Below are 15,950 nucleotides of genomic sequence, written 5' to 3'. Positions count from 1 at the left end.
GACAGGTCATATACTAAAGAATCCTTTTTTTTTTTTACTCTGTCTATTATATGCAACAAAACTTAAAACCTTACTACTTTCGGTCTATAAATGCATCAACCAGCAGCATGCACAATGATCCTTTTTTATGTTTAATATTTAGATTAAACAAAAATATGGCCCATTTCTTTCCTGTATACATTATACTCCTTAGCAAATAACAGCTGAATGACAGAATCAACATATAAAAAAAACCTGCAATTACCATCATGCATAGTGTTTGAGAATTTATTAGAGCTATTTTCACTGTGCTTTTGGGAAATGGGATTTCGGCATATTCATTGCCCTGGAAGTCGGAGTGAAAATAAACTCGTCCATCTTTAGGCTCAAGGTGACGTAAAGGTCTTTCACTAAAGTCGGCAATAAAAAAAAATCATCTAAACTGATCATGAGACGAAAGGCAGTAAAATTTAAAAAGTAGCCACTGTTACCTAGATTGACCCACATTAGCAGCAGCAGCCCTCACTCTGACAGCTGTCCTAATCTCACCCACCCGCCGTCCTCTGAACTCCCACGTTTCCTCCCAGCTTGGCTTTTGATTGGCGGGAACCTTCTTTGTAGGCCATGCGTAGGTCTGGCTCTTCTACCTGGAACTGTTGTCAGCTAATGGCCAGTTCACGAGGTATTTCAAGCTTGATTACCTTTGCAGACAGTCTTGAGGACTCTTCAGAGGGAGCCTGCTTTTGTCATATCACTCAGAGAGATTGTTTTTTTTTGTTTGTTTTTCACTGTGTTTAATGTCCTTTTCTTGTTAAAAGTATTGCAGCACCTGTCATTCTCGATTTTAAGGGTCCAAATGTCAGACAAGACTCAACAACGCTTGGCAGATGATCGGTTGGGTTTTGGCAGTGAGAGAAAATGCACAGCATACAAGCTGATGTGAGAAACTAAATATATATTATGGTGTGTGTTTCAGAGCCTCAATAGCAGTATAGGAACGAGCATCAACAGAAACGGCTTAAATGTGAGCAAAAACCAAACTTCTTTAAATCCATTAACAACTGTGCTTTTGTATTATTGCTCATTAAATTGGGTGACAGTATTAAAAATCTGTGTTTTGTTTCAGAACGGAGTCCCAAGTCGAGACGGAAGCATGGTCCTCCGATATATCCCTGACCCCACAGACAAATTCCTGGACGAGGCCTTCCAGCCGGCTCCAGGCAAGTATCCTCCTTTAAACGGGAACGTCCTCAGTGTCTCTCTGCAGAGCCGTCTCCATGTCCTTCAGTTTGATTCAGTGAAAACAGAGATATCTACTGGTGAAGAAAGATGCTGCTCTTTTCAAAGAATGTGTCTCCTATGATAGGTTTTCTCTTTATTTCTTTTTTAACTCTAATTATAAAGTATAATTCTCCTAATACATTTACCTTGACTTATTGGGGAATATAAATATACAAAGCAATATGCAAACCACTTTTTTCAGGAAATGTAGGAGTTTTATTTTTCAAATTAGAAATGGAAAATTAAATGTATTTCTGTCATTCCGATGGTTCGGATGAGACTTTATCTCCAAGACTCAAATCCAAAACACTTGGTCTTCTGTCTTCTCACTGATCAGTGAGATGAAGCTATACATAATAAATGTAAGCATTTAATGAGTAGTTCTAAACATTTGAACTGAACATGGACCAACTTGGATTCCATAAAACTGGATTTAAATTAGACCTGTTTGTCAGGGTCTAAAAAAGCCTTTTATGGTATTTATGGTAATTTAGCTCTATATTGTATACATCAACAAACATTTTTATTATTGCAGACCAAATCTGGATATGTCGACATTTTCTTAAAATACTGTCAACAAATTAAAGTTGTATAAAAAAAAAAAACATATATACATACGTGAAAATTTGCAACACACTTTCATTGTGTACCACTGTGTGAAGGCCTGACCCAGAGGTCATTCCTGGTTGTGTGTGTCCTTTAAACCTTTAGGGGGCGCTGTAGGCCATGCTGCCACTGTAATCAGTGACGACCTGCTGGTTTCTCAAATCACAGGTTCAGCTGCTGCTGCATCTAAAATAGTCATCTGAAATTGTATTAAACATCAAGGAAATATTCTATGTTGGACAAAATGTTGTACTTACACATTATAGAAACTGAAGAATTCACACTTTGAAGGTTTTTACATTCTGCCTTAGTACAATTACAAGCTACATAATATTTTATCAGGGTTTTATTTGGCAGATTGATATAAAGTGAGGCCTTATTGCGAATTGGAAGGAAAAGGATGCTCTTTTTTTAAGCGTTTTTACAGGTAAGAATCTGAAAAATGGTGGCATGCATTTCTGTTCGGCCATTTTTATTCCGATATCCTTAACTAAGATTCAATAAACAGTCCAGCAATTTATTCTCAGTGTAATAGCAGTTTATTTAGGCCTCGGAAGTTTGTTAGAGAACAAACAGCAGGATGGAGACCAAGGAAGACACCAGAAAGGTCACAGAGTGTGGAGGAAGGAAACTTGTGAAATAAGATGCTCCGTTCAGCTGAGACAAAATCTGAACTTTCTGAGATTTCAATGCAGCCTGTATGCAGGAAAAGTAACACTACATATCCTCCTGGGCGAGCCATCTGTAAAACATGGTGGCGGCAGCATCATGATGTGGTAATGCTTTTCTCCAGCGGGGACTGGGAAGCTGATGAGAACTGATGGGAGGTCAGGTGGCGCTAAATATAAGTCTTTTGCAGCTGCTGGAAGACTTGAGACTGGGGTGGAGATTATAAACCATTGCATTATATTGTAATACAATGGTTTAGATTAAAAGCATATGCAGGTGTTAGAATGGCCCAATCAAAGTTCATACCTAAATCCAATTAAGAAGGCGTTACAAGATTTAAAAATTGCTTTTTATAGACCCTTTCCATCCATTCTGAATTATGTCTGTTTCGCAATGAAGAATGGGCAAAAAAAATAAGTGTCTAGAAGTGGAAGACCTCCTGTGTGGTACCGGTTCCCAAAACACCACACGCCAGGGAACCGGCCGACTTCAGACCAGTCTCCCTGACCTCCCACCTGATGAAGACCATGGAGCGCCTCATCCTAGCTCACCTGCGCACTGTGGTGAGCCCCACCCTGGACCCGCTGCAGTTTGCCTACCAGCCCAACATCGGAGTAGAGGATGCCATCATCTACCTGCTGCAGCGGGCGCTAACCCACCTGGAGACCACCGGGAGCGCTGTGAGAGTCATGTTCTTTGACTTCTCCAGCGCTTTCAACACCATCAGACCGGTGCTACTGAGGGGGAAGCTGGAGGACGCTGGGGTGGACAAACATCTGGCTGACTGGACCATGGACTACCTCACTGACCGCCCTCAGTACGTGCGGCTGCACGGCTGTCAGTCAGAGGTGGCACTCTGCAGCACCGGGGCGCCCCAGGGCACCGTTCTGTCTCCGTTTCTCTTCACCCTCTACACCTCGGACTTCACCTACAACACGGACAGCTGCCACCTTCAGAAGTTCTCTGACGACTCGGCCATTGTGGGCTGTGTGTCTGAGGGGAACGAGCTGGAGTACCGGTCGGTCATCATGGACTTTGTGGACTGGTGTGAGAAAAACCATCTGTGCTTAAACACCAGTAAGACCAAGGAGATGGTGATCGACTTCAGGAGAAGACCCCCACCTCACTCACCTGTGAACATCCAGGGGCAGGACATAGAAACTGTGGAGAGTTTCAAATACCTGGGTGTTCACGTCAACAATAAGCTGGACTGGACACATAACACCCACGCCCTGTATAAGAAGGGCCAGAGCTGGCTCCACCTACTGAGGAGGCTGAGGTCCTTTGGAGTGAGCCGTCCTCTGCTAAAAACTTTTTATGACTCTGTGGTGGCCTCAGCCCTCCTCTACGCTGTCGTCTGCTGGGCCCCTGGCAGCCAAGAGCGGGACAGAAAGAGGCTGAATAAGCTAGTGAGGAAGGCCTCTTCTGTCCTGGGCTGTGCTCTGGACTCTGTGGAGGAAGTGGCTGAGAGGAGGGTGTTGTCCAAGCTCACATCCATCATGGACAACACCTTCCACCCGCTGCACCAGACTGTAGAGGAGCTGAGCAGCTCCTTCAGTGCAAGACTTAGACATCCTGTCTGTAAAAAGGAGCGCTACCGCAGGTCATTTATTCCTGCTGCTATAAGATTTTACAATGTTGCACTGTAACTGCAACTGTGACCATAACTGTAACAATTAATGTGCAATAACCAAGGTGCAATAATCTATTTAATACACTGTCCTACAACCCGTGCAATAATCCTGATGTAGTGACTTCTGCTGCTATCATCACCTGAACATAAGTCAGCCCACATGTATGTATGTATGTATGTATGTATGTACAAATGTATACAATGTATATGCACATACATACGCGTAGGTGCGTATGTATGTAGGCGCATAGATATATGTATATATTTAAGTATATAGATATGTTTATATATATATATATATAGACCACTAAGAATGTAAATGAGACATCATATGCCCATTCCTATTTCCTTTTTGTATTTTTTTTTGGTATTCTTTCTGATCCATTGTATATATGAAGATTCACTGTATATAATTGAATGCACCTTCCCTACTCTGCACCTTCTTGTTTGAGCCGATGTGACGAGTGAATTTCTCCATTGTGAGATCAATAAAGACTATCTTATCTTATCTTATCTTATCTTATATGTACTAGATATGGCGGAGGTGTACTCAAAAAGATTTGCCCCTGTAATTGCAGCTAAAGGGATTCTCACAGTGTTGGGGAAGTTGAAAACAAATGCATACCATGCAGTTTTGAACTACTTTGTGTTAATCAAGCACATGGAAAAGTTTATAGGGCATGACTCCTTCTCCAGTTCTTTGACAACAAGCAGCATCGTCTGTATTCTCTATCCAGCCAGTGGCCTTTGTTTTCATGTCACTTCCAATCTCTTTCCATTGATTTCCCTTCCTCTCAGCAAAAAAAAATGTTGAAAATGTGTCATAAACCCTTAAATTTTATTTTTTTGTGTGCAGAATACATGAACCACAACGGAGTCTCCAATGTGATGAATCCGGTCTACCAACATTCGTGTCCACCTCGCACCCTTCTCCCAACCATCTCCTCAGACGACACAGAGTCAGAGTACCTGAACTACTTTAAGAACGGGGCCGTCGGGCCCGAATACCTCAACGAGCTTCCGTCTTCTACCACCCTCCCCCTTAACTCCAACAACACGGCCAACGGCGGTCAGAACTACAGGCCTCAGAACAGCATAGACAACCCAGACTACCAACAGGATTTCACCCCCACCTTGAAGACCCACGCAAACGGACACATACCGGCAGCGGAGAACGTAGAGTACCTGGGTCCCGACTGAGGACTTTACGGGAAAACAAAACGAAGAAATCAATAGATAAGAGTCTGTTTTCTGTTCCTCTGGGAAAGATGTTTTCTGTGGCTGGATATTCAATATGTGGTACCATCAGTCGAAACGCGTGCAAACAGTTTTTTTCCCTCGGCGCCCAAAAGTAAAATGACTTTTCCAGGATGAAAACTGGACCGGAACTGGGTTGAATGCGCCGGTCTTTGAGCTGCCGGTCTTAACAATCAGAGAAGGACAGCTGCAAAATGGATTTGAACTTTTGTTGCATGAAACTAAAACGGCTCAACCTGAGATTGACCAGAGGTACACGTATGGCTCTAGACCTGCTAGTATTGGACTCAGCATTTCTCTGTGAGGAAGTCAAGAAGATTAGCAGGAGTTTTTTTTTTTTTTGTGTAAGCGCTTTTGTTAAGGTTATGGAAGTCGCATCCGGTGAGAGATAAAACCTTGTGTGTAAAATGTAGAATTAGTGGGATGGTTGTCTACTGAAAGAGGTTAGGGTGCATCAGACACTCAATGTGAGAGCAAATGTAGCTGATGGGACTGTGGTCATTTTCACTACGTTGTGTTTTGTAGCTCAAACTTTGCAGCACTTTGTAACAGAACTATATATTTTTTGCAGATTTGAGTGAGCGCTTCCCTACAAGAATTGTCTAAAATCAAAGCCTCCCTTTAATTTTTGGCTTAGCAAACATAAACCGTGAAATAAATTCTGTGTTTTGGTCCCAGGTTTTATTTTTTTTATTTTTTTTCCCCCGCATGTACAATGTTTATAAAAAGCTGGGTGAACTGAGACTGTCTGTGTGTTATTTTTAGTTGTAATATTTCATTGTGACGTATTCTAAGTAATATGTGTGGAGAAAAATATAAATGTCCGTTTTTTATTTGTTCTGTAAGACAGTTTCACATGGCGTTGACGCCATAAATGTGAGTCCTCCTCTTGTTTTAAAGTCAGCCGGTCTTGCAAGAGAATTACCTCTGCAATTATCGTTCCTAGTTTTAAAGGAATAAACTATTGTAGCATTGTTTTTTTTCAAGAATTTACACAGGTACATGTACAGACAACATTTAATATTCTCAAATATACTCCAATATAGCTGTAATTCATACTCCATACATCGTTTTGTCACACCTCTATGTGAATATGCTTATTTCTGATTGTCACCGTATATCTCGCCAAAGTATATGAATAAATCCTTTTTTCTATAAAAAAAAATGCATGTTTTTTGTTTCCTCCAATGCAGGAAGATGGGGGCTGAGTGATTCACTTACCTACTGAGCCTTTTTTATGCTAATGTTGCAGAACTTCAGGCAACCATCCCATTAGTCTTTCATCATCTTATGATGAGCTTGGTGAAATCCTCTTTCACTTTCACTGCTGTCTTCTGTCTCCAACGTTTGAGCGAGATGAGCGACATGACTTAAATATGTCAGAAAGGCTGGTTGAAAAGGACTGAGACTTGCAAAATATTTTCGCGGAATGAACATTTATTCAACAAGATCAAAGGCAGTGAAGATTTTTCTGTTCAGCCAAGAAATTGTGTTGCTTGTATATTTATTTGTTGAAGAATTCTGGTTATGCTTGCTGCAGTTAGTAAATGCAGACAAAATGTTTTGATACATTTTTAGACCTTTTGTATGTTGTTACTAGGCAACACATTTAAACTGGATTAGATAAGTCTGAAAAGGCATTGTAACATTGTCCAACACATCCTATCCCCAGATAAACTCAGATTTTATTTTTTTTAAATTGGATACTAAACTTTAAAAATATGTGTTCAGGTTTCTTTTCTTCCCTGTAACTTGCCCTTAGTCAATGCCTATTGTGACCTATATTAAATATTGGTCAGCAAAGGGCAAAAAGAGACCAAACTGACCAGTTTGTGCTTACAAGGTATTAACTGTTTGAATTGAATTGAATACAAGCAACTCTAGATGAAATATGAACAGATTAGGCTCACTATCTGGCAGGAAACCAGTCAGCTTTGTCAGTTGTTTGCCCTTATTAGATGCAAAATAAATTCCTATTGAATGAGTCATTGTTTGCAGATTAATTTATAACATATCTGTAAACTATTATCCATGTATGAGGGGAGTTTTATTGTAAAATGATATTGCATTTTAAACCTGATTTGGTAATATATATATATTTAATTAACAAAAATAACAAACTCCAGATAGGCTTTTAGAAGTCATCAAGCATAATGATTATTTTAAAATCCCCGGAAATAAATATGAGATTTATTCTTAGCTCTTAGCTACATAAGCCTATTGGTCGGCCTTCACATCTACTCTTAGTTAAGCGACATCAAGCTTTAAAATTACTGTGGTAAATTTTTTCTGTGTAACTTGCCCTCAGTGGCTGATTTGTTTTTTTCAGTATTTCCTGTAGGTCACTTTAAACTGTCCTTACAAACATCACGATTGCATGTGCCAAAAACATGACTAGAGCAACAAAAACACACAAGCTACTTTGCTTGCTAGCGTTTGGGTGATAGTTGTGGTCAGAAATGTTGCCCATCATTATTTATACAAAAAAATAAATCATATTGTAAAATGAAATAATACTGAGCACAAAGGAACTTTCTCATTATGAAATGCTAATTTTAATCATTATATGTAGTCTGAACAATGTTTTCATTTAAATTTCTTTAAAAATAATCAAAATAGGGAAGAAAATAATTAATAATGAAACTTTTCCAGATCCTGCGCAAGTTGGATCAGTTATTTTGGCATCATAGCATGGAAATTAATGTCCTGGAAGAGAAAGTCCTTGCGCTTTTCTGTTTCTTCATTTAAAAGTATTGTTATTTGTATTTACATTATTGTAAATAACCTACAACCCAGAATCATTATCAATAATATAGCCAAAAAAATAAAAAATTAAAGACCAGAACAACTACCAGCCATTATACTGCTCATCTTGTTTAAGGAAGGCTTTTTCTGTAAGGCCAATTGTGTACTGTAAATATTGCAACAACTACTTGGAAGTGGGTTTAATAAAACAGCAGTAAATCATTTCAACTAGAAAGAGAAAGAAGAAAATTATACTTCCCATCAGGCCACGCCATCTACCCAGGTCTCGCCTCTGTTAGCCCTTATCAGTGCACGCTTCCTGAAACACTTGGTTATAGTTTCAAAGTTATAAAACACATGGTGTAGGTTTAGACAGAGCATAAAACCTATCCTTTAAACTGGGGATTTTCTTTTTGGCTCGCCTTATAAAGAACTTGCTGTTTAGACAAATTCAAAAGGAAAGTAAACAAAGTGGAATCTAGGTTTAAGTGGTCTTTTTAACATTCCTTAAGAGAGAATTTGTTGCTTAAAATAATCATCCAGAGGATTTGTAACCTCCCTGGATAAAAAAACTGAACAGCAATGAACAGGACTGGTCATTCCAGAAAGTTGTAGCCCTTAGTCAGCATTATTGGGGCCTGAAGCTTATAGTTCAAGCAAACTACTAAACCTTATTATATTCTCTTTGTCCCCAATAACTATATTTGCTGCCCATTTTAAAGCGGCAGCTGCACATGCTGCAGTGAAGTCTAACGGGAAGGAAGGGTTTCGGTGCAATTTTGATGTACTGCAGGATATTGCTTTAACATTTCTAAAATATTTTATAGGTTTTTAAAGAAGTGTTTCGAAATTGGAATTTTCTCTCCAAATAGGATAGCGACTAATCAGTTTACGTCTTTATATGAGCCGGCACTGTGCAGAGTGTGTTCAACTCCTTTTACAGGAGACACCAAGCTGCAGTATCGTTTTGAGACACGTTGCAAAACCAGGAGGTTTGTTTGGAACAGACTGAATATCAGCGAAGATCTCTATGACCTCTTTCGCTCAGAGACACTGATAAGAACAGGGAATGCTTCACATGTTGATGGCATCTGAAGCCGGACTCTGGACCGGATTGATCAAACAGCAACAGGCTGAAGACAAGTCTTATTTGAATACAATGTATGCAATTGACAGTCTGACGGGACTGATAACAATAAGTGGGTTAATATAAGATGCTGTAAAACTAAACTGTGGCTGGAAATGAACAGACATGTATGTGGGGTTGAAAACCGCTTTATTGAAACATTTTCTTCTTTTTGAGCTGTCTCCATTTCTGATTCCAGGCAATGTAAAATGAATTTAAGTATTGTTCTTTTACCCTGTTTTAAGTAAACATAAAAGGTTGAGAGTTGCATATACAGTATTATTAACATTTGCAACTCAATCACACTCAAGAAAATCCTGCGTGTGATAATTTGAATTACCCTGAGTCCAAATGTTAATGTAGAATTTTTATTATACCGCTGTAATGCAAAGGAAAACAAAACAGAAATATAGCTAAAACGGGGAAATTTTTATCATTTGTCCTTTTTCAGCTTTACCACACCACACCATACCAATTTTATCTATAAAGTGCTTTAAAACAACAACAGTTTAAACAAAATCTTGAACATAGCTGCAAACTATATGCATACATTAAAAGAACAAGAATACATCAATGAGACATAGGATCAATGATTCAAACCGTGTAATTTTAAAAGAAATGTCTTCTCTACAGGAGTTTGCATTTCTTCCTGAAGACTTGGGAGAACGTGATTCCATCGTGTGGCAAAGATGAGGTGTCTGGGTGGCTTTGAAGGGCTATTCAATCCTTGTGTGCCCAAAACAAGAGCTGCGTCCGCATTCTCTGTACAAATTCAATCCTGTTCCCAGTGGGAGGTGGTCTCCACTAGCGCTAGTCCTTTATCCCGATCCTATTTGTGGTATATGAACAAAACTACTCGTGAAGAGGGAAGAGGCTTCGCAGCGTCCGCTGCAGGTCCACCAGGTTCTGAAACAGCCTTTTCCCCGTTGCCATCAGACTTTTGAACTGTTGAACTCTAAACTGGACTCTGCATCACACATGCACAGAACTGAACTTTATGGCCATCTCGCACCATTATTTTTGCATTGCCAATGTTTGCCGAACTTTTATAATCCATTTAAATAGTACACAACTGAACGTTTGCTGCATTTTTGCACCAAATTATTTTGCACTGCACAGAACTTTTTCATATTATTGCCTTTTTGCACCATTATTTTTGAACCATAATCATGGTGGAACATTCTCAAATAACTGTTTTTCTCCTGCATTGTTCTCATCACTGCTGCACTATGTTATCTTATTCTAACTCCAATCTCATCACATTGTCGCAAGATGTATGCAACGAATTTTCGTTTTGTATACACTCTGTGCATACAAAATGACAATCAAGTTTGTCTAAGTTAAACTCTAAGAGGAGGGTGTCGAGCTTGGGAACCCCGGGATCTTATCTTTGCTTTTTGAAGATGATGTTGTTTTGTTGGCTTCTTTGGGCCGTGACCTCTAGAGTGCACTAGGGCGATGTGTTGCTGTGTGTGAAGCGGCCAGAGTGAAAGTCTGAGGCCATGGTCCTCGACTGGGAAAATAGTGGCCAGCCTCCTCTGGGTTGGGGGTCAGTCTCTATCTAAACTAGAAGTGTTCAAGTATCTTGGTAAATTGTTCACAAGTGGTGGTAAGATGGAATGAGAGCTGGACAGAGGGATTGAGGCATTGTCTGTAGTAATGTGAGCGCTGCTCCGGTCTTTTGTAGTGAAGAAAGACCTGAACAAATAAGCTAATTTACCAATTCATCTGCATTCTGACCCTACGCCCTACGCCCATCAAATATTTATCATTACCAAAAGAACGAGATCCCGATCATCCCGGATACAAGCAGCCAAAATGGGCTTCCCCTGGAGGGTGGCTGGACTCAGCCTTAGAGATAGTGTGAGAAGCTGTCATCTTTTAGAGCTTTAAATGTTGCAGCTCAAAGTAGAAAAGCTGCTTCTCCGCAGTGAAAGGATTCAATTGAGTTTGTTTGGTTATCAGATCAGATTATCAGATCAGATTATTGGGAAGAGGGATGCCTGGGGTTCCCTCCTGGTCGTGTTGCCCCCAGAACCAATCTTGGATAAACAGATGGCGATGGATGGATGGATGGATGGATGGATGGATGGATGGATGGATGGATGGATGGATGGATGGATGAATGGATGGATGGATGGATGGATGGATGGATGGATGGATGGATGGATGGATGGATGGATGTCATAAGGTGACATCCTTTTTTAACTGACTACAAGACCCAGGATGTAGGGGAAAAAAATTAATTCAAACTTAAACACTGATTTCTGTTTTTTTAAAAACAAAAAAACAAAAAAAAAAACATTAAAGTTGTTTTTTGTATTATCATTCAATCATAAAAAAAAACACAAATCTCAAATACATCCTAAAGGCCAAAATTATTTTAAAACTGAATAGAAATTGCGTGGGAAAATACAGTTGCACCACCAGCAAAGTCAAAGGCTAATAGAAGCATGCAGATACTTTGGTAGAAAATATAAAAAAAAAAAAAAAAAAAAAAAAAAAAAGAGTAAATTAAGGGCGAATTTACAACATAAGAAAAAAACATATGTATCCTATAGTTATGGGTAATTAAAAATAACATACTTCAAAAAAAAAGAGACAGAAGCTTCAAACTGAGTGGGGTCATTTGAAAGCTGCAATTTAAATTCTGTACATACAAATGTTTTTTTTTTTTTTTTTTTTTTTTTTATTCACCTGTACACTGTAACTTTCACATGCATTGTTTACATTTCAATTGTTTACTTTTAAAACCAGTGCTGCACCTTATACTGTGACAAATAAAATAAATAAATGACAAATAAAGTTGTCTAAGTCTAAGAAAACAAATGCTCCGCATCAAACATTAATGTTGAGCGCTGAACCTTCCTCGCCGCTGGGCGGCAGCACTGAGACAAACGCTTGTCTCCGCCCCCGAACAAACACGCAGAGGAAGAAGAAACCCCGTCAACAAATTATGCAAAAGTTTAGCCGGACTGTCACTTTGTGTCGGTGATTTCAGACAGAGGCATGGGGCCCGCCGCGGGGAGCCTGGGTTTCGCTCTTCTCTGTTTCCTCGCCCTGCTGTCGGGATGTCATCGACGGGTGAGTGTGGCGGAAGCGTCCTGTTCTCGTGACTGCTCCGTGACTCAGCCTTAGCGACGGCTCTCTGTTGCGATGTTTACCCAGGCGGAGGACCAAGCTGGACACAGATAAACCTAAGATGGACGTAATATAGCTTTACCCACTTACTGGGTGCACACTACGCCTAAATGATGGTTTTAAAACGCCACAAGACGAGCCACGTCTGGTTTACTCGCAGCTCACTGAGAAGCATCCTTTCAGGGAGACAGGTTTTACTTCTTTAGGGACGGGTTACTGGTGGCGGCTGTATTGTCAAGGCAGCTTTCGAAACTTGTTTTTTAGTGACGCAAATGAGGCATTTTTAACGAGTTGATCTCATTTAAAACAGAGTGAAGCATAACTCTGCGTCAGATTTAAGCGAGTTCACTGCTAAATATAATCGATTACAGGACGATGTCCGTGGAGTCATTAAAACGCCTGTCAGCACTTTTCTGTGTTGGAGGTCAAGTTGTCAAATGATCCTTTAAAATGCTTCCTATTTTGGGTCGTCTTTGTTTTTACTTATAGCGATCGGAATTGGTCAGATATCCCCCCTTAATCAGCTCTGATCAGCAGGTGAAATACTGGAAAAGTTGTATGTTTTAACCTCTGTGTGTTAAATCCATGCGAGAAAAAGAACTTATAATTAACAACACATTTGTTTTATTTCCCCCCCAATATTAAGGAACAGAAAGAAAAATATAAAAAGAAAGAAGGGGGGGACAATGGTCTAACATGTTCTTAACATGTTTATAAAAAAACACATTTTGTGCATTAAGAAATAAGACTAAAGGCTGAGCAAAGAAAGAAATATATTGTTATAAAGTAATAAATCATGAAATACATATTTTACCTACTTTGATGCATTTTTTTTCCAGTTTAGTACAAATGTATTGCCGCATTAGAGAGCATCTTTGAATCCCTCCTATTTCAGTTATAATAAAAACTGCTAACTTTGTGAAACCTTTGCGAGCCCATTTAAAAAAAATAAAATAAAATTCCTACGGACTACAACATATGAAAGGGAAAAGAAACACCTTGAGAGTTCTTTGACGAGGGGGTATAGTGGATATATAGTGGAACAGAAAAATGAGGAGATCACAAGAATACCCTCACTTAGGGCTGGACGGTACGGCCAAAACCTATACCGCGATATATTTCTCAATTTCTGTCGCTGCGAAATAAGTACAATATCTATATAAACTAAATCAAAAGCCTCGGAAAGACCGCAAAGAATGCCCTCAACGGATGCCTGTACAAACTTGTGACAATTATTTTGCCATGTTTAAGGAACTCCTCCAATATAACGTTTTAGAAATATTTGCTTTAAAAACACCAAACGCATAAAATTACGTAAACCCAGAACATTAGTCAGTGACAGATGCTGTAGTCATAGACTGTAGTGTAGACTGACATATTGGAGATGTCATATTGCCTTTAATGAATAAAGTTATATTGCGATACATATTGATATTGAATTATTGAACAATTATTGTCCACCCCTACACTGACTTATGCTTCAACGCGTATGTTCCCAAATGTTACATTATGAAGTAAATTCTAAAAAGGCAAGTTTTAGTTATAAACCACTTTTCAGTAACAAGACGATTCAAAGGGCGGTACATGAAGAAAACAAAAACGGAGGATAGAAAAGCATCACAGAGGCAAAGTCATAGAAAAGGCTACGTCAAAAGTATATGCTGTGGGTTGATGTATTTATTTATTTATTTTTAATTCTTTTTATTACTGAATGGCAGGGGTTATTTGTTTCGATTTTTTTATTTAATGGATAGGAAAATAAAGCAGTTTTGTCCAGAATTTGAGCCGTCCGTAACTGATTGGGGGAAATCTGACTGGTCCATCTCCAATAGAAACAGCTTCAAAGATGATCAGCCCTGGAGTTTAAACTCACTAGATGGAGAACTACATTTAGGAGCTGCACATTGAACCAAATAAAAGATAAAAATCTGTTTAAAAAAAAAAAGTTACATTTTGCACAGGTCTTGTTTTACCACCTTCAACATGTTTATCCAGTTAAGAGTCTTGCTAAAGAGAAAGCGGCTCCAACCATTTGCATTAATTTAATCATCGGCAGGTCCTACCCGTCCCCACCCCCCCGATACCTCTCCGCTCCTCTACCGGCATTATTTGCACTCCTTTCCATGATGCAATTAGGTCGATCCACTGCAAACGCGCAGACCTGCTTTGAAACTGAGCTGAAACGTCCAAAATGTCATTAATCATTACTGTTTTTAAAGATAAGATAAAAGAGAAAAAGAGAGAAAAGAATGCTAGAATCAGGGCAAATATTGACCGCCTGCGAGCCGCCGTGGGTAAGCAGAAAAGTCCAGGAAAACTAGCGAGTGTTTAGGCAGAGATGGAATTTCTGCCCAGAGACGGCCGTGGGGACCTGTTTGGTAACCTGGACAAACATGGCCCAGCGAGACGCCCACACAGCCCAGGTAACAGGACCAGAAAAGGCCTACAGCTGGTTAAAAAAAACGTCTGAACGTCATGTACTTGTGATTAAATTCCACCAAAGTAGGACGACTCTGGGTCCTCTCATAAAACAGTTCGTGGAGTAAGCCAATCGACTTCCCCAAGTTAAGCCTTCCGAATAAAAACCACGTGATTAAAGGCCACGTTTTTTGTTTTACGTCGTGCCGAGGGCCACAGGCGGCCGCGTCGCCACATTTTTAATCGACTTCTAACGGAGTTCTGCATTTGGTGTCGTCTGTTTTGCTCAAGAGCTGTCGTGCAAAGACGTTTTTGCAGAAGTGAAAGTGTTCCTAGGTGTACAGGGCACATGATATTAGAAAGAGAGGGGTTAAAAACAAAGAAGGAAGGACGTCCATGTGCTTATTTACCTGTTTCTTTTCAGGATTTTTGAATCCTAATAAACAATGTCACGGCTTATTATAGCCCTCAGAGGAAGTCGGGCCGGTCTTTTGTTATCGGGCTGCGGTGGTAAAAATAGACGCCGTTTCACACGGTTTAAAGGCCACATGTGATCCAACATCCTGCTCACACTGCAAAACCAGAACTAAAAATACGTCAAATTTTCTTGACACATTCCATTATCTGCCAATGGAATGAGTTTTTTGACCCCTAAACTAAGATGATTAGATATACTACACCTGAAATAAGATGATAGAGATGAGTTGTTCTTATTTTAAGTGCAAAAATCTCATTCCATTAGCAAACCATCTTATTTACATGCTCAAAATCAAAGACAAATACACCCATTTCAAGAAAGTTTGACTTCTGTTTAGTTTCGTTCCTGTGCTCTGCTTCCAACGTCCTGATTTTTTATTTTATTTTTTTTGTCTCGCCGTCAGGTGGAGGCCCAGCACTGCGTCTGGTACGGCGAGTGTGGAGAGTCGACAGTCGTGCCCGGAAAAAAGTACAACTGCAACTACACGGGCCCCCCGGTTCCACTGCAACCTGAGGGCTACGAGCTTCTGGCGGTACGTACGCTCTGTCTGGTAGTTGGTGATGTTTGTGAGTGAAAGCCCTCCACCTATGTCGTGTTTTTTTTTCTTTTTAATATCA

At 39.8% G+C, this 15,950-nt stretch overlaps 2 protein-coding genes across 2 annotated transcripts in view; both read left to right on the top strand.

Annotated features, from left to right (window-relative positions):
• The window catches only part of egfra (epidermal growth factor receptor a (erythroblastic leukemia viral (v-erb-b) oncogene homolog, avian)), a 69,186-nt gene extending 62,596 nt beyond the window's left edge, over window positions 1-6,590 (top strand). The window contains exons 26-28 of the mRNA XM_036138335.1: window positions 956-1,003; window positions 1,106-1,199; window positions 5,025-6,590. Of these exons, the coding sequence (XP_035994228.1) occupies window positions 956-1,003; window positions 1,106-1,199; window positions 5,025-5,368 (486 nt within the window). The 3' untranslated portion in view covers window positions 5,369-6,590. The remainder of the gene's footprint in view (window positions 1-955; window positions 1,004-1,105; window positions 1,200-5,024) is intronic.
• A 5,630-nt stretch (window positions 6,591-12,220) lies between these two features.
• npc1 (Niemann-Pick disease, type C1) overlaps window positions 12,221-15,950 on the top strand; it is a 29,473-nt gene continuing 25,743 nt past the window's right edge. The window contains exons 1-2 of the mRNA XM_012855509.3: window positions 12,221-12,380; window positions 15,737-15,865. Of these exons, the coding sequence (XP_012710963.2) occupies window positions 12,306-12,380; window positions 15,737-15,865 (204 nt within the window). The 5' untranslated portion in view covers window positions 12,221-12,305. The remainder of the gene's footprint in view (window positions 12,381-15,736; window positions 15,866-15,950) is intronic.

Source organism: Fundulus heteroclitus, chromosome 6 (genome assembly GCF_011125445.2).
Source record: "Fundulus heteroclitus isolate FHET01 chromosome 6, MU-UCD_Fhet_4.1, whole genome shotgun sequence".
In the NCBI taxonomy this organism is placed as follows: domain Eukaryota; kingdom Metazoa; phylum Chordata; class Actinopteri; order Cyprinodontiformes; family Fundulidae; genus Fundulus; species Fundulus heteroclitus.
The sequence above is the reverse complement of the archived record's forward strand: the minus strand, read 5'-3'. Positions and strand labels throughout refer to the sequence as shown.